The sequence below is a fragment of the Pleurodeles waltl genome, chromosome 9 (assembly GCF_031143425.1).
Source record: "Pleurodeles waltl isolate 20211129_DDA chromosome 9, aPleWal1.hap1.20221129, whole genome shotgun sequence".
NCBI classification, from domain to species: domain Eukaryota; kingdom Metazoa; phylum Chordata; class Amphibia; order Caudata; family Salamandridae; genus Pleurodeles; species Pleurodeles waltl.
Window position 1 is genome coordinate 1,089,766,431 of NC_090448.1, and position 27,700 is coordinate 1,089,794,130.

General features: G+C 45.1%; 1 protein-coding gene across 1 annotated transcript in view; it reads right to left on the reverse strand.

The window, feature by feature from the left end:
- SPTBN5 (spectrin beta, non-erythrocytic 5) overlaps positions 1-27,700 on the reverse strand; it is a 1,780,873-nt gene that overhangs the window by 1,223,462 nt on the left and 529,711 nt on the right. The window contains exon 24 of the mRNA XM_069208774.1: positions 6,892-7,056. Within this exon, the coding sequence (XP_069064875.1) occupies positions 6,892-7,056 (165 nt within the window). The remainder of the gene's footprint in view (positions 1-6,891; positions 7,057-27,700) is intronic.

Consider the following 27,700-nt stretch of genomic DNA (forward strand, 5'->3'; position numbering starts at 1 on the left):
CAGACCCACTGTCCTCGGGAGTTCTTGGTCCTTTTAGATGCAGGGTAGTCCTCTGAGGCTTCAGAGGTCGCTGGACCCTGTGGATCGCTTCGCTGGAGCAGTTCTTTTGAAGTGGGGAGACAGGCCGGTAGAGCTGGGGCCAAAGCAGTTGGTGTCTCCGTCTTCTATGCAGGCTTTTCAGCTCAGCAGTCCTTCTTCGTCTTAGGTTGCAGGAATCTATCTTGCTGGGTTCTGGGAGCCCCTAAATACTCGATTTAGGGGTGTGTTCAGGTCTGGGGGGTTAGTAGCCAATGGCTACTAGCCCTGAGGGTGGCTACAGCCTCTTTGTGCCTCCTCCCTTAGGGGAGGGGGGGCACATCCCTAATCCTATTGGGGGATCCTCCATCTGCAAGATGGAGGATTTCTAAAAGTCAGAGTCACCTCAGCTCAGGACACCTTAGGGGCTGTCCTGACTGGCCAGTGACTCCTCCTTGTTTTTCTCATTATCTCCTCCGGCCTTGCCGCCAAAAGTGGGGCCGTGGCCGGAGGGGGCAGGCAACTCCACTAGCTGGAGTGCCCTGGGGTGCTGTAACAAAGGGGGTGAGCCGTTGAGGCTCACTGCCAGGTGTTACAGTGCCTGCAGGGGGAGGTGAGAAGCACCTCCACCCAGTACAGGCTTTGTTACTAGCCACAGAGTGAGAAAGGCACTCTCCCCATGTGGCCAGCAACATGTCTGGTGTGTGGCAGGCTGCTAAAACTAGTTAGCCCACACTGGAAGTCGGTTAAGGTTTCAGGGGGCATCTCTAAGATGCCCTCTGGGGTGTATTTTACAATAAAATGTACACTGGCATCAGTGTGCATTTATTGTGCTGAGAAGTTTGATACCAAGTATATGATTCCCAGTTTTCAGTGTAGCCATTATGGTGCTGTGGAGTTCGTGCATGACAGACTCCCAGACCATATACTCTTATGGCTACCCTGCACTTAAAATGTCTAAGGTTTTGCTTAGACACTGTAGGGGCATAGTGCTCATGCACTTATGCCCTCACCTACGGTATAGTGCACCCTGTCTTAGGGCTGTAAGGCCTGCTAGAGGGGTGACTTATCTATACCTATAGGCAGTGTGAGGTTGGCATGGCACCCTGAGGGGAGTGCCATGTCGACTTAGTCATTTTCTCTCCACCAGCACACACAAGCTGGCAAGCAGTGTGTCTGTGCTGAGTGAGGGGTCCCTAGGGTGGCATAAGACATGCTGCAGCCCTTAGAGACCTTCCCTGGCATCAGGGCCCTTGGTACCAGGGGTACCAGTTACAAGGGACTTACCTGGGTGCCAGGGTTGTGCCAGTTGTGGAGACAATGGTACATTTTAGGTGAAAGAACACTGGTGCTGGGGCATGGTTAGCAGGGTCCCAGCACACTTCTCAGTCAAGTCAGCATCAGTATCAGGCAAAAAGTGGGGGGTAATTGCAACAGGGAGCCATTTCCTTACAGAGGAGAATCGGTGGAAAGGCATAGAGAAATATCGCTGACGAATCGATCAATAGGGTATTCCCTCGAGTTCCCGGAAGGTAGAACCTGGATGCGAAGTCTGGGCATTTCTTGTTTACCCCGTCTGCGAAGAGATCTAACTGAGGCCGACCCCATTGAACGAAGATGTCTTCGACGACCTCGTCGTGAAGAACCCAATCGTGGGCGTCCTCGAGGGTTCTGCTTAGGAAGTCCGCTTCCACGTTTTGCTGCCCTGGGAGGTGAATTGCTGTAAGAGACATTCCCCTTGCTAAGAGCCAATGCCAAATGGCCTGAGACTCCCGAGACAGGGGCAGGGATCTCGTTCCTCCTTGTTTGTTCAGATAATACATTGTCGTTGTATTGTCCGTTTGTACTAGGAGAGATTTCCCCTGAATCAATGGAGCAAAAGACTTGAGAGCCAGATGAACTGCTCTGAGCTCCAGCAGGTTGATGTGGTACGCTTTTTCTTTGTTGGACCACAGACCCTGAGCTTCAAGGGAACCCAGATGAGCTCCCCAGGCCTGAAGCGACGCATCCGTTACCAGAGTGTCGGACGGGATCGGCTGATGAAAAGGAACTCCTACTGACAGGTGATGTCTGTGCATCCACCATCGTAACGATTGTCGTGCTCCTATCGGAAGAAGCATTCTGTCCTCCCAGTGGCCTGTGTGCCGGTTCCAGTTGTTCTCCAGAGCCTCTTGAAGAGGCCTCATATGCAATCGGCGTTCGGGACAATGAAAATGCAAGAGGCCATGGAGCCCAACAGAGATGTCACCTGGCGGGCCGTAGGTGCGTGGGAGCTCAGAAGGTCTTGACACTTCCTCCTTATTGATAACAGTCGTTCCTCCGAAGGATACACTCTTTCAAGCTCTGTCTTCAGTATTGCTCCCAGGTAGTGGAGGGTTTGTGTTGAAATGAGGGTGGACTTTTGGTAGTTGACTTGTAGACCTAGAGATCGGAAAACACTGAGCACAATGTCCAGATGGTTTTTCGCCTGCTCCGGAGAGGAGGCTTTCAGTAGCCAGTCGTCTAGGTAAGGATAAATGAAGATCTTCTGCTTCCTTAAATGCGCCGCTACCGTTGCTACACATTTGGAGTAAACACGAGGGGCAGATTTAGGCCGAAAGGAAGCACCTTGAACTGATAGAGTTGGGAGGTTATCAGAAATCTTAGGAATTTCCGATGTTTGGGAATGATCGGGATATGAAAATACGCATCTTGCAGACCTATGGAGCACATCCAGTATCCTCGATGCAGTTGAGGGAAAATTTGGTGGAGAGCCAGCATCCTGAACTTTTGCTTCTTTATGTACTTGTTCAGGAGCCTCAAGTCTAGAATCAGTCTGAAAACTCCTTCCCGACCCTTCTTTGCTACTAGAAAATAGCGGGAGTACAGCCCTTTCCCTCTGTGTGCGACTGGAATCTTTTCTATTGTTTTTTTATGTAACAGAGCATGAGCCTCTATGCGTAATAAGCTCATGTGAGGCGGATTGCATTTGGTTGGTGGCAAGTGAGGAGGAGGTTGCCGGAAAAGAAGAGAGTACCCATTCTCTACAATGTTCAGCACCCATTTGTCTTTTGTTATGCCACGCCACTCGTGAATGAACGCTGTGATACTTCCCCCAACCGGAGTGGTGCACGGTATTAAGGGAAGCAAATTCTCATTGTTTTGCAGGAGCTTTGGGGGTAGACTGCTGAGGTCTGCTTGACCCTCGGTCTCTTGTGGTTTTACGAGCCTGGAAGAGTGGACGCCCTTCTTTCTGTTGTGGCCTCTGGGGCCAATGAGGGGTTTGAACCCTCTGTTGGAACGGGCACCTGTCGTAAGGCCTATATCTTTGCCTGAAGTCTTTCCTTCTCTGGAGGCCCACTGCCCTCATGGTGTCCACCTCCGCTTTCATACGCGCCATCTCCTCATCTGTGTGGGTTCCAAAAAGCGAGTTTCCGTTAAACGAAAGGTTTAGGATACGCTGCTGCACTTCCTGCTTCAACACTGTGAGTCTTAGCCAGGAAGACCTTCTCGCACAGACCCCATGCGCGTAACCATGTGCCGCTAAGTCTGCACCATCTGCTGCCGCACTGATGACCTGATTGGAGACCAGACTTCCCTCCTGAAGGATCTCCTGAAAATCCTGCCTGTCCTCTCTAGGCAGCTTTTCTGTAAACCTGCTCAGTGAGTCCCAGAGTGAGCGATCGTATCTGCCTAGGAGTGCGGAGGCGCTGGAGACCTTCATCATGGAAGCCGCCATGCCACACATCTTCCTCCCCAGAGAGTCCAGGTGTCTACTCTCCTTGTCCGGTGGAACCGTGGAGGATGATGCCACTGAGTGCGTCTTCTGGGTTGCGGCCAATATGACTGAGTCTGGCAGTGGATCAGTCCTGAGAAACAAAGGATCTTGATCAGGTGCCTTGTATTTCTTTAAGATCCTAGCAGGAGCTGATCGGAGGTTGGCTGGTGCTAAAAAGGTGTCCATGGTTGATGTAGAAGACCAGGCGCCAGCGGTAACAATTTCTTGGAAACCACCCTGTGTTGCAGGGTTTCAAAGATTACGGATGAGGAGGTTGAAGGCTCCGGGACCTCAATATTCAGTTTTTGTGCTCCCCTGAGAAGCACCTCGTTAAAAGTTGTGATGTCGTCCACCAGGGAAACTCTAGCTGGTGGAGAATCCGTTAGAGTCGGGGAATACCCTCTTACTGAAGACCCCGACGATGTGGACCAAGAAGGAGACCTTCTGTGACGGCGTGATCTTGATCTGGATCTTCTCTGGGAGCGTGACCTGCTCCGAGATCTTGTTGCAGCGCACCGAGGCCTAGTGGCAGACTGGCGAGACGCAGAACGAGCCCGTTCAGTCGAGTATTGCGAGTCTGGAGAAGCAGTTGTTTTATTAAGACTCTCCAACCACCTTGCCGATAAGTTGATGGGCAAGATGTGCCCTGACGAAGCGACTCTCGACCGCCCAGATGAACCATTCCTTATGGAGACCACTGGACTTGTTGGAGTGTTCTTATCAGCCGGCGTTAGCCGACGCTCTTCTCCCTGTGAGATGGGCAACTGCTCTGGTCTCGACGTCTAGCGACTCAACGGTGACCGGTGGTCCCTTGACCGTGACCTGCTCGACGTCGTGTGCCTCGCCGTCAAGTGATGGGCCGCCGCCGACGGATGTTGCTCTCGCCGTTGAGGCGATCTCGACGTCGTCTTCCGTGCCGTCGAGGAGTCTGAGGCCTTTGACGGCGAATGAGCATGCCGGTGCTGGCTCAAGGTTGATCGATGGGTTGCCGTCAACGGAGATCTGTCCTTATGATGGCTATGTACCTTCGACGTCGTATCCCTCGACGTCGGTCGGGTCGCCGTTGACAGCGATCTATGACGATGTGACGGTGGCAGCGATGACGTCGACAGGGAACAAACAGACACCTTCCTACCAGCTGACGTCGATCTAGCCTGTCTCTCCTGAGAATGGCTTGTTGGCTGCCTGGGGAGCGAAGAGGACGATGTCTTCTGCCTCTCATAAAGACCATGAAGTCTGATCTTCTCCCTGTCCTTCAGAGTTCTTTTTGACATGTTCTTGCAGTGTCTGCCAGTGTCAGGGCAGTGACTCTGAGGCAAACACGCAATGCAGAGAGAGTGTGGATCTGACTGGGCCTTCTTCTTCCCACAGGAAGGGCACTTCACAAAAAGAGAAGGCATTTTCCAGTCAGGAAAAAATCCCTTGACTCAGACAAAAGTGTGAAATGTCGAGTGAAGGTCGAAAAAACGCTGTTTTTAAATATTTTCCTGAGAAAAACTCAGAGAGCTCAATGCTCCAGGATCCTCTCAGAAGAAGCTGGAAAAAAGAACTGACCTAACTGTGAACCAACTGTCACCTCTCCTTCACTCCTGAGGCATGGTGGGATACTGGAGGTGCTCAGGGTCTTAAAGGCACGGTGCCAGAATTTTATGGTTCTCCTGTGTTAACCTGCATGCAGCCTATTGGCTAATAATGCTCCATTGTTTTCAATGTAGTTTTTTCTCTTTTTTCACTGATGTTGCTACTGCTTCTTTCCCTGGGCCCAGCTACGGGGCTTTTGGAAAGTTTTTCTCTTATTGTAATTTTGAAAGGGACTGTCTTAAAAAAAAAAGAAAACTCCATAGAAATAAAGCATTTTAGCCTGTTTATGAATATAGTCTGCATTGCTGTTGTACACACGTTTACATGAGTTTGGTATGAAAATTGTCTACTAAAAATGCTATATATATATTTTTCGTGCATATTTCATACTTTTACATGTGTGTATTTTATGTATGCTCCGGGGTCCCCGCACAAGGGCGGGAATATTCAATGTTTATGACTTTGATGAGGATCCCCTGGAAGAGAAGTTATGGTTAGAAATTAGCATTCAAAAACCTTAGCAATTTGCTAAAAAAAAACAAAGGTTACAGGGACATCATAGTAAGATTCAGAATGTACACTCACAAAACCATAGAGATTCAGCTGTTAAGTGTTATTTCAAGTAATTTGAAATTGGAGGCAAAAAATTAAATAGTATTCTCAGGTTGATTCGTGGAAGCAGTGCAAGTGCATCAAACAGACTATAGTATGGACAATGTGTGGCTTCAATTGAATTTAAAAAAAGCTCCAACCTTCCTAATGAAATTATTTTTCTTTATTTTATTTGTTTACAAATTAAATAAAATGTGTTAGCATTTCTGTATGTTTTTTATGGAATGCTTGTTTCTGTATTTTTTGTGTACTGTTTTGCGGTTCAAATCATTAACTATGTTTAGGCCTGGGTCCCTGGCTTTCAGTAATGACTCACTGAGGGTCTCTGGATTCCAATAATGATTCAGTGGTGGTCCCCGGTTTCCATTAATAATAAACTGTGGGCCCACAGAAGTCAAAAGGTTGGGAACCATGCCCTAAGGTAACTATAACTCGCGCCCTTGCCATGCACAGCTAATTACCCCCTATATGGCATCATTCATCACATTTTCTATGGCATCATTGATATTAACACTGTAACATTAGCAATACATTTATTAACGAGAAAACTGTGCATGGCCGGGGCGCGAGTTATAGTTACTTGAAATTACTCTAACAGCTGAATTTCTATGAGTCTGTGCGTGTAAATTCTGAACCTAATTTTAAAGTCCCTGTAACCTTTGTTTTTTTAGTGAATAATTATTATTGTTTCCTTTTTGAGCATTTAAAGACAAAAATTACATTCGCAAGTAACTTTTATCAGATGAATGTGTGAGTAAAGGAAATTTATCTATCAATTGAAAATACTTGTGGATCTTGCTGTTTTTACCTTTTTGAAAATCAACAAAAATAACATATGAAAATGCTTTAAGCTGAATGCTAACACTGACATCGTTCCCAGCCTGAGCTCACATCACAGTATGGCACAGTAAAGGTTGCTCCCTGACCTGTAGTAGTTCCATGAGCTGCTCTTGCTGCCCAGCCTGTCTCAGCTTGTCTCCTCTTTCCGCCATCTTGTTGTTGAGCTTCAACCACTTATTGTCCAGCTCCATCACCTTAGCTTGGATTGCTTTCTGAGCATAATGATCCTCTTTAATTAGCTGAGTTCCCACCTGTAAAGACAAGCACATGACTGGATTGGTCCAGATCAAATTGATTTGGTGAAATGGTACTTATTCTTGAACACAAACTCTACTGACACAAATAAAGACCTCCTTCCATTAAAGCATTTGCAGCTTTATTATTTATCATACTGTGAACCTGATCAATTAGTCAAAAAGTTTCCTTTTTATACTATATTGACATCCCACACCTGCACAACCCTGATTATGCAACAGTGATATATTCTTGTCAGTTTTAATTCTGAAAAATAGAATTTCCAAATTAATAGGCAATCTACCTTTTGGTAATGATCCTTCTAGTAAATCTATTTACTCATGTGGACAGCATCAAAAAGTTCAACATAATAAAACAAAGGATGGATGCACCCACTGAAAACTACATTTGAAATGCACCAAACAGACATGAATAACAGAAACAGCACAGTTACAAGTAGGACAGCCATGGAGGTAGCTGTGCATAAGCTTTACCAATGAGCCCATCAATAAACAAGGACCAACCAAGCATCACTAAAGCATGATAAGCAGCAAAGAAGAACATGCAAGCAACCTTTACAATGAAAATAAAACCCACCAGAGAGGAAAAAAAAGAAAACCCTGCAAACTTCCCTTTCAAAGACATCATGAAGTGTACCACAACTGATGGTGTTGCCCAAAGAATATCCACCTCATCAGCATAATAAATACAAAAGTGCCCATAGTCTGTCATACACAGTCCAGACATAGTGGCTACATGTAACCAAGACGGCGTTCAACACACTAGCGGTAACCACAGAGCTCAGGTTGTATCCACTTAGTCTGCCATGATACAAACTTGCCTAAATGTTCATATGTCGAACCTGCCCCTTCAAAACTAGAGGCAATTCATCATAAACAGAAGCAGAACAGAATTGTGTGCCACACCTACAATCGACTTGTTGCAAGTAAAAACAGACGCCCCCAACTATGACGAAGCTGCTCCCAGTTATAAAGCAGCAGAGAATGGAAGAGTGTAATCACAAAGTATGCTCTAAGAAGGATGTCCCCTTGAGATCTGAAGGTTTAACAGGCAGGGCACCACAGCCTTGACAACCCTTCCACGGAAGACAAAGTCAACTTAAGGTTGTTTCTTTGAGAGAACAGACTAATATGCCTCAACAAGAAGATACCACCATATGAAGGTGAGAGGATGCTAAGTAAGATTTCCTGCTCCTGTGCTCAGCCAACTGGCCACATCAATGAAAGTCAATAAGCCTTTGAAAGCTCAGTCCCTAAAAGCCATATTTTTCAATATACAAGACACTGGGAACACAACCACTCTCTCATCCTGCCCACAGGTCTCTTCTTATGAAATAACCAAAAAGTCTTAAAAGCACCAGACCCTCCTTGGGGTGAGGAAATGAAAAGCACCTAACAATAGCCTAGTCAAAGAGAGGCACTGTGAATAAACAAAAGGTGAAGATATGAAGTGGCTGAAGAAAAGATATATGAGCAGAGATGTACTGTGCCCAGAGGACAAATACAAACTTGGCCACAGCGAACCTACAGCCATTAACAAATGGATGAGACACAGGAACACCTATATCCCCGATTGACGAAGATGCATTATTGTCACTAATTCTGAGCATGAAAATATGAAGCGTTGGCCCCCACGCAAATAGTGAAACTCCAAGTTGAAAACTGAGGAAACCTACTAAAGAGCACAAAATTTGTCTATGAGTTTGTGAGATAGAAGAATGAAATACATTCTGAAGGACGACTCAGACAAACCCCAGATTTAAGAACTAAAATGACCTGTGCTAGATCAGCTATATGTGCACCTCAATAAGAAGAGGGAACCCTTGAAGACTGGAACCCACTTTCTGACATCTTCATGTGAGATGCTTCCTGCAGCAGAAGACATCATGGAAGGACAGAAAAGAAACAGACTTAAGCATATGGACTACTGGAAGATGGGGATGAATTCTCATATACAATCCAAAAGCCAAAAGGCCTGCCAACAAATCATGTGGGAACGGCCTTCCTTCTCACAAGAGGTAAATACCCCTACAAGCATGCATTTAAATTGCCTCTCTGAGGAAGCCAGAAAGGAGGAGGAAGAAGGCTGCTGCAGATGGTCTTGGTACCCCTTAAAAACACCACACTCCCAAAGCCACAGGAAGGCACAGATAGCAGTCAGCCAAGCTAGGAAGGATGATATTGCCTTAAATACTGTATACTAGTCTAGTAACTGGATCTACTAAGCCTCTGATTGGGCAGTCACGCACAAGATTTCAAGCTCCAAGATGAGGCAGTGCTGTGGTATCACTGACCCCCATCCAAGACTATACTAGCCATTTTTCTTACAAAAGGAAGGAACCATTAAATAATGTATCCATCAGGTTTGCATTTATGTCTTCTGTTAGACCAGCAAAATGCATCTAACCCTGTCTACCAATGGTTAATGAGGAACCCATTGAGCTGTCCTGTAAATCTCTGTGTCAAGATCTGATTTAAGAATCTGCTTGGAAGCCCCAAAGCCACCGCAAACTGCTTCAGTGAAGTGGCCTCTCAAATGGACAGAGAGAAGTGGAAATACCATAGAATGTGCAAAGAGCCACATTCCCAATGAAAATCATTTCTTTCACACTGTCTCGATCCATTGTGCCTCCATGTCATATTGAGAGGAGGAAAAGGAAGCAGTATTAATCTTGCAGCTTGAATCACTAAACCATCATGCAAAATATGAGACGAAAAATGGTTTGGATTGCAAGGACAATGATGACAATGATAGTGAGCAAACAGGCAGTGGACAGCACAGGCAGCAGCTTGTATAAACCAAGGCCGCACTAAAGGATCTCAGAGGGCCTCATTAAAATATGGCAATATGGTTTCAGATGTGAAAGAACTGGACAGCGACAATTCAATCAATAGGTTAGTAGCCTTAAACTCTGCAACACAAAGGCAATTCTAGTACTTCAGGTGCCTTGCATAAGGTATACAAGTAAGAATGTGATTGGAAAGGAACTCTGAGGGACAATCAATCCCTAGCTCAGTAGAAGTGTTCAAGTCACTGCTGCTTTGAAGACTCTCAAAAAGGGCCTCAGAATGTGAATAAGAAGAAAATAAGTTACTTACCTGTAACTGTAGTTCTCCAGTATTGGAATCTTTCATAGATTCACATGCTTGAATCATTCCCCGTCGTCGAGATGGGAGTCCCGGTATAATTTTCATAAGTAATGTTAAAACATATTGAAGAGAAAAAAGCCCTAGGCCTCTTCAATTTGATAGTCTATCAGAGTCATTTTGTGAAAAAGGACCAAACTTGATCTTCCACCAATCAGGCGACAGCACCCTTCAGAACCTCCTGAGAGAAGCTCTAGCACCTCAGATTTTCCACGCACAAGTGCGTATATTACAATGAGTCTATGTACTACTAGAAAGAAAGAGGTGAAGTGAGCTTCTCCGGGGAGGTGGGTGGGTCGCATGTGAATCTATGAAAGATTCCAATACTGGAGAACTACAGTTACAGGTAAGAAACGTATTTTCTTACTCCAGTATTGGAACTTTCATAGATTCACATGCTTGAATCAGAGTAGAAAGCAATAAGTATGCACATTGTAAAATGACAACCCTTTTAATAATAGGTTATCTTAGACCAGAAAACCTTATCATCCTCATGTATAAAGTGATGAAGTATATGAGTTTACTGACATATGTCCCTACATATATATCTATATATAGATATACATATATACACATCTATCTATACACACGTATATATCTATAAATAACGGTATGTTTTTATCTCTAATATAAATAGGGATATTTCTGTGAAGATACATGCTGAAATTTAAATAACAAACTAGTATTAAAACATGAGACAGTAATGTAAGCTGATCAACATCTGATAACCCGCTTACTATGGGATTATGATAGTGTTCTATTATCTTTAGATACATTTCTTCTCTTTTTTTTTTTTTTTTTTGATGTGCATACCTTTTCTAGGATGGAGGGATGTAGGAGAAATGGCTCACCTTCACCTGAAGAGATTCCTGAGAACCGCTTGGCCCACTGCTACCTCTCCATGCAAGAGGGACTCCAAGCAATAGTGCTTAGTAAAGGTATGACAGCTCTTCCATGTTGCTGCCCTACATATGTCTTGCAGTGGCACTCCGGCAAACAGTGCCGCTGACGATGAGACTTTTCTCGTCGAGTGAGCATGCACAGCTGACTGCAAAGGTTTGCCCGCTGCCTGATGGCAGAAGCGAATAGCAGAGGCGATCCATCTTGAAATACTCTGCTTGGATAGCGGGTAACCCTTCCTAGGGGCACTGTACGCCACAAATAGCTGATTAGAGCGTCGAAAAGCTTTTGTCCTGTCCAAATAAAATTGAACGCATCTTTTCACGTCTAGAGAGTGTAATGCCCTCTCTGCTGGAGTAGATGGATGAGGGAAAAAAGACTTGAAGACCAAAGGTTTGTTAATGTGAAAGTCTGACGGAACCTTTGGAATAAAATGCGGGTTAGTGCGCGTTAGTAGTCTATCTTGTTTAAACTGTAGGAATGGCTCTTGGATGGAGAGCGCTTGTACCTCACTGACCCGCCTAGCTGATGTAAGAGCTATCAATAAGGCAACCTTTCACAATAAATGTTTGAGGGAAGCACGGTGGATCGGTTCAAAAGGATGCTTCATCAGTTGTGCCAAAACAATGTTCAGGTTCCACGAAGGAGGTGGAGGTCTGAAAGGAGGGTAAACCCTGAACAGCCCCTTTAGAAATCTCTTAATCAGCCGAGAAGAGAAGAGCGAGGGTGTGTCTTCTGAACATCTGTATGCAGCTATGGCTGCTACATGAACTTTAATGGACGAGTGTGCTAGGCCAGATCGAGCTAACTCTAAGAGATACGGCAAAATCTCTTCTGGTAGTGAAAGAAAAGGGTCAATTTGACGTTGATGACACCAGGCACAGAATCTCCTCCATTTACACTGATACGCCTTGTTAGTGCTATCCGCTCTGGCCTGTGACAAAATATCTCTGCAGTCCTGTGGGATATTTAAATGCGCAAATTCTCTGTGGTGAGGAGCCATGCCGCTAACCGCATTGAGTGTGGATCGGGGTGTCGAACTTGGCCGTTGTTCATTGTTAGTAAATGAGGTAACGGCTCCAGCGGGATATGAGGCTTGACTGAGAGAATGAGGAGCTCTGTGAACCACTGTTGGCGCGGCCAGTACGGGGCTATCAGTATGAGGGTGCACGGTTCTGTTTTCATCTTCGTGAGGACCCTTGGGATCAACGGAATGGGAGGAAAGGCGTAAGCAAAGATGTCTGACCAGACTATCGAAAACGCATTCCCCCAAGATCCCTTTTGGTGATGCCAACTTGCGAAGAACTGGCATTTGGCGTTGTCCTTCCTCGCAAACAGATCCACTGTTGGTGTTCCCCACTGGGAAAAAATCTGGGTGAGTACCGTCTGGTCTAATTCCCACTTGTGGCATTCCGATTTCTGTCTGCTGAGTGCATCTGCTGCTTTGTTGTTTATTCCCGGCAAGTGCACCGCCGATAATGTGACGCCTTGCTGCGAGGCCCAGTTCCAGATCGCTTGGGCTTCCCTGGAGAGAGTGAGAGATCTTGTACCTCCTTGTTTGTTGAGATAGTGCATCGTAGTGGTGTTGTCCGTTCTTATCACCACTTGCGATCCATGGATTCTTGGGAGAAACGCTTGTAAAGCAAGGTGCACTGCCCTGAGTTCTAGCCAATTGATATGCCTTGATGCCAGATGAGTTGACCATCTGCCACTTATTTTCAGGTCCTGTAATACTGCGCCCCAGCCTTCCAGTGAGGCATCTGTTGTTATGGTCCACGGGGCTGGCTGTTGAAGAAACGAGAGACCGATGGAGAGATGATGCTTTTGAGACCACCACTTGAGAGTTTTGATCATTATCGGAGTAATTTGTATCTGGTCTTCGAAAGTTCCTGATACTTGAAGCCATTGACGGTTTAGCTGCTCCTGCAAGGGGCACATTTTTAGCCGACACAGAGGGATCAGAGGTATGCATGAAGACATCATGCCCAATAGTGATTTGAAGAGACGGACTGTAACCTTTCGTCTTCTTTGTATGAAACTCCCTAGGGTTAGTAACCTTTGTTGTCTCTCTAACGTGGGACATGCGATGCCGGATTCCGTGTTCAGTTTTGCTCCCAGAAAAGTAATACTGCGGCCTGGTAGAGGGTTGGACTTCTCCCAGTTGATCGTGAATCCGAGATTGGTCAGCAAGGAAACGCACTTTCTTGTTGACTTCTGTGCTCCTGTGTAAGTCTTTGCCTTTATTAACCAGTCGTCTAAGTATGGAAAGACCTGGTGCTTTCTTCTCCTGAGAAAGGCTGCCACTGGTGCTAGGCATTTGGTAAATATTCTTGGGGCTGATTTGAGCCCGAAGGGAAGGACGCGATATTGATAATGGCTCCCGGCTACGGTAAATCTCAGATACTTTCTGTGGGCAGGGTGGATTGGTATGTGGAAGTATGCGTCCTTGAGGTCTAGCGATGACATAAAATCTCTTTGATTGAGACGCAGAAGGACGTCTTGCAGGCTGATCATTCGAAATGATTGCTTCTTTAGGTATACATTTAGTTGCCTTAAATCGAGGATCGGTCTCCAATCCTTCCACTTTTTTCGAATTATGAAGAACCTGGAATAGAATCCTGTTCCTTGTTGATCCCGCGGCACCTTCTCTATAGCTCCCTTGAGAAGGAGCTTGTAGACCTTTCTTTGAGTTGTTGAGGGTATCTTGAAGGAGCCCTGCGGGGAGGGTTGGGGGGAGGTTTCTGGACCAATTCTAAAGTATGGCCCCGTTCCACTAATTGTAGGACCCACTTGTCTGACGTAATGGTTTGCCATTGATTGAGAAATAAGGAAATTCTTCCGCCCAGGGTGACAGGAGGAAGACTGGGCGTAGCCGGCGCCTCGAAGACATCAGGTTCTACGAGCTGCATCCTTAGCAGGGCGGGTTGAGCGTCCACGGCCTGCCGGTCTATTATAGGCTGGTTGGGCCGGTTGTCTCTGGGAATAGTATGGCCGAAATTGTTGTGAAGATGACGGATAGGAAGAGTATCTCTGTTGTTGATACACTCCTCTGTAAGAGGGCTGGCCGCGCCCCCTAGGGCGAAAGGACGATTTCCGATATTGGAGGGTCCCTAGTGACCTTGCAGTGTCCGTGTCCGTTTTAATTGACTGTAGGGTTTCGTCCACATGTTTCCCAAATAACGCTTGGCCATCAAAAGGTAAGTCTAGGATCTTATTCTGGACTTCTGGACGAAATGAAGTGGCTTTGAGCCAGCCCTGTCTTCTTAATACAGCAGCGCCTGCAAGCTGTCTGAAAGCAGTGGTCGCTATGTCCATTGCGCAGTCTATAAGCTCTGCAGACGCGCGTTGACCCTCTTGCACAGTCTTATTTGCCTCTGATTTTACGTCTTCCGGCAGTTGACTAATGAAAGGTGCAATATCTGCCCAAAGCTGCCTGTCGTATCGAGACAAAATAGCCAAGGAATTGGCAGCTCTAAGTACTAAGCTGGCCATAGAAGAAAATCTTTTTCCTATGTTGTCTAGCCTTCTACCCTCCTTATCTGGGGGCGCAGAAATTGGAGCAGAAGGATTCTTCGATCTTCTTTGAGCCGCTTGAGCTACTACGGAATCTGGAGGAGGATGGCCTGTCAAGCTTGTTGGGGCATCATCAGGAGCTTTGTATTTCTTATCCAGACGTGGTAAAACTGCTGTGACTGTTGCTGGATTAGTCATGACTTTAAGGCCTTCTTCCCACAAGTAGTTCACCATCGGGATGGAACGCACAGACTTCTGGAAGGGCTCTTTAAAATCAAAAAGGAAACAATCTGTTTGCTTCGTAGGTAGCGGTAATACAAAGCACTTGGCTGCCCTCTCTAAGAGATTGTGAAAACCTCCAATGTCTTCAGGTGGGGACTCCACCTTCGAATGAGAAGGAGAAGATGGAGCAGGAATAATATACTCGTCCCACTCTGAATGAGAATCTATAAGCTCTCCTTCTTCTTGATCTCCATCTGAAATGTCAGTGTCCTGGGGAATTGTCATGTCTGGGGTAGCCACATCTGTGAGATGCAAAGTCGTCGGTCTTTGATGGGGAGTAGAGGGACCAGAAATGGGCGATGGATGAGGCTGTTCACCTTGTGGAGGAAACCTGTTATAATCCACCAACATGGCTCTAAGGCCAGTAAGCAGGTCGGAAGGGATATACGTTCCCTGTTGATACTGCTGATGCTCCAAGGAAGCCTGGGGATCATAAGCTTCCTCATATTCCTCCTCTTCCTGATATTTTACATTCAATTCAGAGGGGCTGTGGGCCGTACCAAAAGGCCCATCTTCATCTGAATCATCATCTCCCTCTAAAAGATGTACTGGTACCAGAGAGGATACCTTACTAGGTGAAGTGTGGGTTGGAGTTAAAGTTTCTGTTCGTTTTTGGTATTTTTCCCTCGTCGACGGTGTCGTCGACGATCTCGTCGACGACGTGTAAACTGACTTTGTCGTAGACGGTGCCGTCGATGCTGGACGCACTGTTATTTTAATAGCCGCAAGCTTCGCCGACGAGTCTACCGTCGACAAAGTCCTCGTCGACGGTAAAGCAGATACTGACATCAGCGCCGTCGACGATGAAGAGGTGTAGACGGTCGTCGACGCTGAAGTCGTCGTTGTAGTTCTCGCCGACGGTGGTGTACTCATCGACGATGTCGCCGACGGAGCCGTGGACGACGGAACACCTAAAGTAGTTGGAGTCGTCGGCAATGCGCCCACCGACGGTGCCGTCGACGGGGAATCCGTCGACGAGGCCTTTTTTCCAGTCACAGAAGATGGCTTTTTGAAAGGCACAGATGGTGGAACAGATGAGGATTTCCTGTGCCTCTCAGAACTGGAAGAATGTTTTTTCCCCTCTTTACTTACGAGTCTAGTTGGGGAAGAAGATGGGCTGCGACCCTTATAAGACCCTGAAGCAGTCTTTTTGAGGGCTTTCCTTGAGGTTTGTGAGGGAGATCTAGAGCGTGATCTTGCTCTTTTAGTTGATCTCTTGGAAGTGGATGATTCCTCACTCTCAGAATCAGAAACTGGATCCTTCCTATGCTTCAGTTTCTGCAGCCATATTAGTAATCTGCCTTCTCTATCCTTTAAGGTTTTAGAAGAAATAGTACGGCAAATCTTACAGTCCTTGGCTGAATGATCTGGATAGAGGCAGTAAATGCAATCTTGATGAGGATCTTCAGAATGAAGTCTTTTCTTCCCACAAGTCTTGCAGTCCCTAAAGAGACTTTTCTTTTCCTTGTCAGACATAGTTGAAAAATAGCTGACAAATCAAAATAATTTAGTTTCTCTGAGAGAAAAAGAGCTGAATAAAGGTGTGAAAACAGAGCAGAGCTCTGAGGAGACTCCCTAGCACGACGTGCGGTAGAAAATCTGAGGTGCTAGAGCTTCTCTCAGGAGGTTCTGAAGGGTGCTGTCGCCTGATTGGTGGAAGATCAAGTTTGGTCCTTTTTCACAAAATGACTCTGATAGACTATCAAATTGAAGAGGCCTAGGGCTTTTTTCTCTTCAATATGTTTTAACATTACTTATGAAAATTATACCGGGACTCCCATCTCGACGACGGGGAATGATTCAAGCATGTGAATCTATGAAAGTTCCAATACTGGAGTAAAGAAGCTTGCATGTGATCAGCGTGCAAATCAGAAGCAAAAAGAAAGATGATGAATGGAAGGCTGAACAATGCAAACATTCACCCCCAGTCACAAAGATGTGGGTTTAATCCATAGTTGTTTTGCCCACCATCCCACCCCAATTTGGACCTAGCCATATACAAATCAGTCTTGACACTGTTACCCATGGGAACAGACCAGTCTGAACTGCCAAGCCAGGTATTCCCTGGACTGGAAACAAGTATCCTGAGATCGGTTTCAGGGTATCACCCTTCATCATCCAGACAAGCTTAAATCAGTTGGCAGTAGGCAAATCAAGACAGCTCTTTATCCAGCCTTACGCCTAGCACAAAACTGCCTCGGACCTAGGTGATTTCGAAAGTGGATCCAGAACCAGCACTATGGATGACTTCAGAACCAGCATCAACAGCAGACTACCAGCAAAAGAAGGGCTGCTGGGACTGGGACTATGGCAGGAGCATCAGTGGAGTTGTCTGGTACCGAAGCAGAGGCTGTCAATAGAGATACAGATGCAGATCTCTCAAGCACCTAGGGGCCTGGGAGAACATCAGAGGAAGCCAGAGAAGGCTGGACCATAGCAAGCAAGGGCTGGGTAAAAGCCACCACTTGTGTGGAGTAAGTGCCAGGAGCTAGGGAAGGTGAGAGTGGGTCCAGCAGAACCCAACAAAGAAGAGAAACAGAGTGGCCACTGGTGTCGAGCACTTGTAGAGCAGGTAACAAAGATGACATTGAGGTTGGAGGTGAGGTGCCCACCCGCCAAACCTGTCCCATTACCAGGAGCGACTTTGCGAGAAAGAAGAATCCTCGACTGAGTACTTTTATAAACTTAGTATTTGAAAACTTCTCCAGGGATGAATCCACATCTCTGTACCCATCTGAAGAGGTGACAACTCAGTTGACTTTTTACAGATTTGAGGCATAAAAGAAGTTTACGCCAGGTCCTCAATAGCTGTTGCATGCATGATCGCACCAGTAGAAGCAGACTATGAGGCATGTACAGGATTCATACTCCAAGAACAGTCCTCATGGCAAATTTGAAAAAAATCCCTCAGAGCGGCATGAATGACATCTATATGGTCCTACCCTTTTCAAACATTTTTCGAAGGCATTGTAAAAACACATTTTTTAAAACTAAATTCCAGGAGAGATTAACTTGCCATCAGCATTGAGGGGTGCAGAAAAATAGATTGGCAACAAATTGACAAGGTGACACCATATATCGCTCCACCACAACAATACAACGGGGAGGTCTTGGTGTCAAGTTGCAGCCTTAGCACCAGTTCACAGAGCATGAAAGTTGTTCCGAAATTGTCGTTTTCAGTCTGGCCCTGGAGAGTCATGACATGAGGAATCTGTATGTAAAAGTACCCATCAGAAATAAAACTATGGTTAGCTGGTAAAAATATCCAATCTGGCTTGAAGAAAAAGGCTAAAAATTAGAACTGATGTTTTAATACATAATTATTGTAGGAGGCTGACCTAGTTTGTAGTGGGTACCAAAGGTACTTACACCTTATACCAGGTCCAGTAATCCTTTATTAGTGAAATGTAGTCAGTGTCTAGAAGCCATGCTGTCTAGGGGTAGATGTAGCTGAGCAGCCAAGGCGTACCTAGGAGACATGCAAAGCTCTTGCAATACCACAGTAGTCACACAGTACTCACACACATGAAAGAAAATACTCAGTGTTACAAAAATAAAGGTACTTAGTTACAAAAATTACAGTGTTACAAAAATAAAGGTATTTTTAGTGACACAATGCCAAAAATACCTTATAGACTATACTTCCTTAGGAGGTAAGTAATATACACAGTATATACCCTAGAATGCAGAAATAGCTGTAAAAACAGTTGGAAAATAGTGCAAATAGTGAAAATCACAATAGGTTGTAATGGGCCTAGGGGGAACACAAACCATATACTAAAACTGTGGAATGTGAAATTCGGTCTACCACCTAGGCAAGTGTAGTGTGTAGAGGGGCGCTGGGAGTGTAAGAAAACACCAAAGGTAAGTGATAGAACCCACCCCAGAGCCCAGGAAAACAGTTACCAGATGTTAGACACCTTACCTGGCCATATTCGGAGTTACCATTGTGAAGTTGGACACAGGTATTGACCTATGTCCAGTGCATGCGTAAAATGCCATCCTCGTACTTACGAAGTCTGGGAAAATGATCCTAGACGATGTGGGGGCACCTCTGCTAGTGCAGGGGTGCCCTCACACACAGGTATTTTTTTGCACCCAGCTGTCAGGGTTGGAATGCCTGACATATAGGTGACTAATAAGTGACCTGGTGCAGTGTAAATGGCTGCGAAATGCTGCATGCACCATTTCACACAGGCTGCAATGGCAGTCCTGTAGAAGCCTTTGCATGGGCTCCCTATGGGTGGCAAAAGTAATGCTGCAGCCCATAGGGATCTCCTGGAACCCTGATGCCATGGGTACCTAAGTACCATATACTAGGGACTTATAAGCGGGAACCAGTATGCCAATTTGGGATGAAATACTGGATTACCACTATGTAGTGACAGATTTAGGAAAAGAGAGAGCATAAGCCCTGGGGTCCAGGTTAGCAGGATCCCAGTGACACAGTCAATTATACCGACAAACAGTCAAACATAGTGACAAACAGGCCAAAAACCATAAGCACTGGGGTCCTGGCTAGCAGGATCCCAGTGACACAGTCAAACACACTGACAAACAGGCCAAAAATGGGGGTAACCATGCTAGAAAGAGGCTACTTTCTCACACTTATACAACAACTTTACAATAACAGGTTGTGCATTAAACTGCATGATTAGAAGACTGCAGATTGAGTCAATAAAAGTGTTAATCATTTGTCTACAACAATAACAGGATCCACTATCCAAGAAACATCCTATCAATAATTGCAGTCTCTAGTAATATTGTAATGTGAGGATAAAAAAAACTCAGAAATCCCTGCAAGCAAAATTGCACTATTACTCCTCTCAGGGACTTCTTGCTTAATTTACAAAACCCTGCCGGTTTGCAGTAGGCCTAACTCTACGTGTGCAGGTTGAATGAACAGCAAACAACCTGTAAACATAGAGCTACATAGAGAACATTGCTTCTCCTGTCCTATGTATACACTTTCCAACACTTACTAATGACATTATGCTGGTCTACTCAGACTGAAGTTTAGTTGTATGGAGAAGTGTAACAGAAGCATCTCAAGTGTTCATGAATACAAAGTTACAGCATTGACGATGGTCATACAATTTAAGCTGCTGAACCCACTGACACAATTACAATTTTCTAATTAACCGTAAGTACACATTTTGCTCCAGTGAAACCCAGGGGAAGAGATGTTTCTGCTGAAACATGCCTTGTTGAAGTGAAGCCTAAATGCACTTTATGGGCTTTGTTAGTTGATTACTTTTGTGCTTCTTTGAAAACTTGAAATGAGGAACTCACATAAAACAAAAACACGTATCTTTGCTGAGAAGTGAATAATTTAATTTACTCCGGACTTTATGCCGTGGAAATGTTGGTAAGTAAGAAACTGTTGGCACAGTGTTTTCCAATTACCTATCTTTCACTTTCCACCACACCAGTAGAAATGTATATTTACTTCAGCGCGATGATTGTGAGCGAAGATTTATGAGACTTATAGTAAAATGCTCTTCTATAAATATTATGTGGCTCAAGAGGATTCCTGAGACGCAAAGGCACTCAGTGTGGTAATAAGCATCCGGTGGCTGAGCGGGCTAAGTGGCCGACTGGAAAGTGAGCCCTTCGTACTTAACTCCTCCCGCAGCCCAATTGTTCACATGATCTTTTTTAATTCTAAAACTGCCTGGTAGTTCTCCTCATTGACACTAATTTGGTGGGTCAGCACAGTTTTCCAGCTTGAAAATCCTGCTTCGCTTATATTTTTCCACTTGTCCCAGACTTACAAATTGGCAGCAAATCATGTGTTAGAAAGTACTAGAGCATCTGTTTTTTGTAAACCGAATCTAAACACCTCAAAAGATGACTCCCTTACTCCGTTTAATGTTAAAGAAAAAAGAAATAGTTTGTAAAACTTAGGCAACAAGAACTGCTAAAATAGTGGGAGCACACAAAACTATGTAGCTATCTTGAGGTGGGAGGAGCCACTAGGGGACTGAGGATTATGAAGTATTCCACATGAGGACGCAGAACTACAAACAGAATGGGAAAGTGTAAACAATGACTCCTCTTTGGCTTTAATAAAAACGTTGATTAATTTTGCTGTCACAGTGCAAGGGAGTTTAGGGAGAAACTGGAAGCACTAAAATTAGAACTTGAAGAATGTTTATCAAACAAAGAGGTAAAGGCCATCTTTGCTAAAGTAAAAAGAGAACTATAAAATGAAATTAAGGACAGGAAAGAAAGAGAATGTCGCACAGATCAAAAAGACTATGGGCCCCATTATGAGTCTGGCAGTCATTACACCATCAGACACACGGATGGCGGTCGGACCGCCTCTAATGCGGCGGTCCGAGTACCATATTTTAACAATAGCGGTCGTGCTGCAGTGGGACCGCCAGCACTGCCAGGATCAAAGATCCCGGCAGTTGCGGTGGTCCTAATCCGCCAGGGCAGCGCCTCAAGCAGCACAGCATGCAGCCCCGGGGATTGCAACCTCGTCTTCCGCCAGCCATTTCATGGCGGGAGCACTTCCTTGAAAAGGCTGGTAGAGAACGGGGGCAGGCGAGGGTGCTGGTGCACCCTGCATCCTACAGCATTGCCACTGGCTCAATTACAAGCAGGAGACAATGCTGTAGGCTGTTTCCTACTAGGCCAGAGGGCAGAAACCGAGGTAGTGGGAAACTCTTAATGGGTCCGGTAGGGAGGTAGCCAACCTCCCCATCGGAAGTTCGGCAGACGGTCTAAACTCGTAATAACTCATAATAAGGCCCTATGAATCTAAAAATGAATGTATTTTGCTTAGTGTTGTTTGGGAATCCTTAGCAAAGAACCATTGAGGCTGCCATTGGTAATTTGATCGAAAATTTTCTCTCCACAAGAGTACAAAAATCTCTCATCTTATTTGAACGAAACAATTGATTATTTTTTCAAAAGAATAGATTAAATTAATTAGGAAGCAGATATGTAGCTAGTAACACTAGATGTTACCTCCCTCACTACATGTATTAGACACCTTAATGGTATCAAATCATTTAAATACTTTCTTACACCAAGATTAGTTAGTTTGCATGTCCATTAACAGCTGTTACTACAAATGAACACATTTGTTCTTATTCCCAACTATTTCACTTTTAATTGTATATCTTAGTTTTACAAATATGTGGTACTGAGATGGGATGCAAGTATGCACCGTGCTGCTAGAGTATCATGATGGGTTGGTAACAACATGTATATGTTGTCATTTGAAATGCTATGCTTTTTTTCTCAGCATGTACATCCTGAGCTGAGATTCATTGATGGTACCTTTATTATTTGGAAAGGCCACAAAAATATGCCATCTTTCTTAATGATAATTCCAATAACATCAGGCTAATGATGAATTTCAGCTAAATAAAAAATTGTATTTTTTCTGGCACACTACACGCCAAGCTATGGCTGGTTAATTGCTGTGGGTTTCTGTGTAAGGACAACCCACTGACCTAAATGCTTTGTGAATGAGGAGATGGAATAGGTGAAATGACGAGCCTAGCAGTTTTGCAGTTAAGTGTGTTTGGACATGATCAACACATTGTTATGTTTATACTTTTGGCTCAAGTGAAACCCTGAGGAAGGGAGGTGTTTTGTCCAGAAACACGATATGTAGGTGTGGAGCCTAAATGAAAGCAAGGCGCACTTTATGGCCTTTGTAAAATGCTGTCATTTTGCTCTACTTTTAAACCTTAGATTAATACAGAACTTGTTATTTGTTTAAAAAAATACATATCGTTGAAGGCAAGTGGATAATTTCACTGACCACTGAACTTTGTTCAGTGAAACTCTAAACCACCTGAATGGTTGATATGTGAAAAACCAATGACACGATGCACTGGCAACACCATTTCCCCACTGCCAGGTGGCACTTACAATTCTAATTCTTTTAAAAAATCCACGAATTTACTGTCTTAACTTTTACTTATGTCCTAGCTGTGACGCTGGAAGAGATTTCAGAGAGGGGGGGTGCTGTCATCAGTGTTAAACCATTAATCAAGTAGTAGGAGTTTTGAAAAACCCAAGCACTACGCATCAAACCAGTGTGGCAAATGAGCATTTCTCATTCAGCAGGAGAATGACAGGGAGTACTGTGTGTCTAGTAGTGAACATTACCCCAGATATATGTCTAAACAATCGTGTGACATGGTACTCCCCTTTACAGGGCACATTTTGGAATGAAATGGGCACTAAATTTGTACCAGCCATGCAATTTCCATGCTAAACCTGTATGGGGCACAAAAGTTAACGTGTAATTCAAATTTCTCCGTATACATTTGCACATGACAAAAGTAAAGTGTCTTTGTTTGGATGTTTGTTTCCATTACATTTTAAAACTACATAAAAGAAGTGCCTCATTTGTTCTTTCCTAATTGCTGATCTACTCTGAAATATTTATAAAGTCAATTTACAAGTATTTAGTTAAATTGTGATGTGCGTTAGTAATAGGGGTGCCACCTTTCCAAGAGAAAAATACCCCACTTGTTGTTTTTAAGAGTCTGAAAAGGCTTTATAACATTACTTTTCTGCCTTTGTTTCCGTTACTTATTAATCGAGGATCATTAACGCAGCTCTAGAACACACGTAAAAGTGTTTTCTATTCATATTTGCTGCTTGACATATACCGGCTTTAGGTGATTTTGCTTATTTTGGTGAGGGCAGGGACATTCAAATATCGGTGGTGCTGATAGAAAATCGACCAGTTGACAACCCTTGTTAGAAACCATTTGATATCCTACAGCCTTTCCTTTCAAACTATACGATTGTAATATGGCGCACATTGCGAAATTGCCTTACTTTGCAATCAGGAAGATAAAAAAAAAAAAAAAATCAGCAATTTGTCAGAAGCAAATGCAACAATATAAATACAAAAAATTAAAGGCCTATATATAGCTCATTATCCAGCTGGCCACCTGCAAAATTATTTTGGGGAAACTGCAGCACCCCCACACCTTTAACTCCTTTGTGCCCTAGATACAAAATTTAGGGGCAGTTTGTGGCAGGCGCTAGGATTCTTTTCTGTGTCCTGCTAAATTCGGTAGAGCGTGCTCCTTTAAGGAAAGAATATAATTTACTTTCTTGTAATTGTAGTTCTCCAGTATTAGAAACTTTCATAGATTCACATGCTCAAATCATTCCCCATTGTCGAGATGGGAGTCCCACGATGCCTTAGAAAAAGCAGTTCAGTGATCAGCATAGACTGAAAAGGCCCTAGCCTTTTCAGTTTAGTAACATATTCTAGTCGTTTGCAAAACAAAGTGGAGACTAAACTTAAGTTCCAATCAGGTTGCTCCACCCTTTGGAACATTCCTGTGAGAAGCTCCAGTCCCTCAGATTTTAAGCGCACAAGTGTAAATGGGCATCCTATGAAAGAGAATGTAAGCTTCACAGGGGAGGGGAGGTGGTTCGCATGTGAATCTATGAAAGATTCCAATACTGGAGTACTACAGTGACAGGCAAGTAACTTATTTTCTTACTTCAGTATTGGATTCTTCATAGGTTCACATGCCTGAATCAGATTAAATAGCAGTTGTATATCAGATTTTTGCATTAAGTTTAAGATACATTCATATAGGGATAGAAACACACATATAGTTATCTATCATACAGTCACAGAAATATATACAGAAACAAAGCAAAATGTGAGTTACAGATTAGTGGGTGGTGGGAATAGTTGAATGTAATGGCTCCCCTTCATTGTAAAAGATGTGGTAGTACTGCTTGGCCTACTGCAGCATCTCTGTGACCTGCAGCTTCCAACCAGTAATGCTGAGTAAAGGTGTATCTATTCTTCCAGGTTGCTCACCTGTATATTTCCTGTAATGACACAGAGGCAAATAAGGCAGTTGAAGTAGACATAGGGCCTGATTCAGACCCTGGCGGCCGGTGACCGCCAGGGTCACCGGCCACGGGAGCACCGCCGACAGACCGGCGGTGCTCCAAAGGGCATTCTGACCGCGGCGGTTCTGCCGCGGCCAGAAAGGGTAAACCGGCGGTCTCCCGCCGGTTTACCGCTGCCCTTGGAATCCCCCATGGCGGCGCAGCTTGCTGCGCCGCCATGGGGGATTCTGACACCCCCTACCGCCATCCTGTTCCTGGCGGTTCGCCCGCCAGGAACAGGATGGCGGTAGGGGGTGCCGCGGGGCCCCTGGGGGCCCCTGCCGTGCCCATGCCAATGGCATGGGCACGGCAGGGGCCCCCGTAAGAGGGCCCCACTGTGTATTTCAGTGTCTGCCTAGCAGACACTGAAATACGCGACGGGTGCAAACTGCACCCGTCGCACATGCCCACTCCGCCGGCTCCATTCGGAGCCGGCTTCCTCGTGGGGAGGGGTTTCCCGCTGGGCTGGCGGGCGGCCTTCTGGCGGTCGCCCGCCAGCCCAGCGGGAAAGCCAGAATGGCCTCCGCGGTCTTTCGACCGCGGAGCGGCCATATGGCGGTTCCCTCCAGGCGGGCGGCGACCGCCACCCGCCGGGGTCAAAATGACCCCCATAGTTCTTGTAGAATGAGCACGCACTGTTGTCTGTAATAGCATGCCAGCTCTCTGGTGACATAATTGAATAGCGCAGGATATCCATCAAGCTATGCTCTGTTTCGATAAAGGATAGCCTTTCCTCGGAGTGCTGTATGCTATGAAAAGTTGACTCAATTTGCGGAAGTTGTTGTTTTGTCTAAGGTGGACTTTAAGCATCTCTTAACATCCAAAGAGTGTAATGCTCTCGCCGCTGGCGTCTTTGGGTCTGGGAAAAAGGTTTTCAAGATCACTGTTCATTGAGGAAAAAGTCTGATAGCAGTTCTGACATCAATTTACGGTTTGTTCGAAGAACCACCCTGTCACATCTGGATTGCCGAAAAGGCTCTTGAATTGTGAAAGCCTATATCTCACTGACTCGTCTTGGAGTCCTTAAAGCCCGTAGAACAGCCAAGACATGAATTCAATGTCCGCTTAGTGGAGGGGTTCGAAAGGGCCTCTCCTTAGTTGTGAAAGCACAGTGTTTAGTTGTCAGTAAGTGGAGGACGCCTTACTGGTTGGAAGACCCTGAATAATTCCTTCAGAAAGCGCTTTATGAGCCTGCTTGACCATAATAATGGTGATGTTGCTGAACTTCTGAAGCAGGAAATAGTTGCCAAGTCAACTTTTATGGATGCATGAGCAATTTGAGGTGGTTTTATTTGCACTGTCTGCGGGAGCACTGGCTAGGATGTCTCTGCATTCTCCTGGAATATTTACATGTGCAAATGTGTTGAATTCAGGAGCCAGGCTGACAGGTGCAAGGGTTTGGCATCACAGTGCAGAACTTGGCCCTGGCTCATTGTCAGAAGAGGCCAAATCGGTTTCATCTGGATGAGAGGTCTCTCTGACAGGAGGAGCAACTCCATGAACCAATACTGGCTATGAGAATGATCCTGCATGGCTTGGTCTTCATCTTCCCGAGGATTCGAGGGAGGAGAGGAATCAGAGGAAAGGCTTAGGCAAAGAATTCAAAACATGCGATCGAAAATGCATTCTCCCACAATCCCAGTTTTGGATGCCAGCCTGCGTGGAACTGGCTTTTTTAGTTCTGGGATGTCGCAAAGTTGTCTAGACTTGGTTTGCCCCAGTGGGGAAATATGTTCTCCAGAATCTTCTAATTGAGTTCCCACTTGTGGCAAGCAGTACTCATTCTGGTGAGAGTATCTACTATGTTTTGCTTCCCCGGAACATGATTTGCTATTAAATGCACTTTGTGACTGATGGACCATTCCAAGATATGTTGTGCTTCCTGGGATAGCAGGTGAGATCTCGTACCCACCCTGCTTGTTGATGTAGTACATGGTGGTAGCCTTGTCTGTGTGAATGAGTACCACAGAAGTTTTGATTCTGGGAAGAAACGTTTGCAAAGCTAGATGTACTGCCTTGAGCTCAAGCAGACTGATGTGAAGAAGAATCTGAGACAATTCCCATTTGCCACTGACTTGTAGGTCCCGTAGATGAGCTCCCTAACCCTCTAAGGAAGTCAGTGGTGATGCCCAAAGGAGAAGCCTGAAGTGGAAAGGAGAGACCGATTGAAAGGTGTGGTTGGTGAGTCCACCAGGATAAGTCCTTGATCATGCCTGGAGTGAGATGGAGGAGGCTGTCGAAAGATCCTTTTGTTTGCATCAATTGGCTTTCCAATTCCTCCTGGAGCTAACACATGTGTAGGCAGCAAAAAGAAACTATAGGAATGCAAGATGACATCAATCCTAGGATGTATTTTTAAAGGCAAATCGAAAGTGCCTTTTTTCTTTATGGTTAGCAATTTTGTTTTGTCTTTCTGTGTTGCATACACTTTGTGGAGCAGGGTATCCAGTGTGGCTTCCAAAAACAATTATCCTTTGCAGCGGTTGAATACTTGACTTCTGTGGATTTAGTGTAAGACCCAGTTTTTTTAATAGGTGCATGTAGGCAGTGATTGATCTTTGTGCGGCTTGCCTATGAGATATTTTCTTCAGATATGCAAGCGCCCTGCCCCCATTCCCGGTCATTGAGCGCATGGACTACAACACCCTCCCATTTGACCCTGAGGTTCTCCAGTTGTCTCCAACCCATGTCATTCAGAGTCCTATATAACCCTGTCATATGATGCCATGCTGAGCCTAGGGAGATTAACAACTGAAGTACAGAGTGCTGTGGGGGCTCATCTTTTCCTGAGGTCCACAACGTAGTGTATTTATCTCACCAGCACTTCATACGTCAAGACTTTACCGATAGGCAACATATATTGGTCCATTAGCGCTTCAAATGGGATAAGGGTGCCCGACTC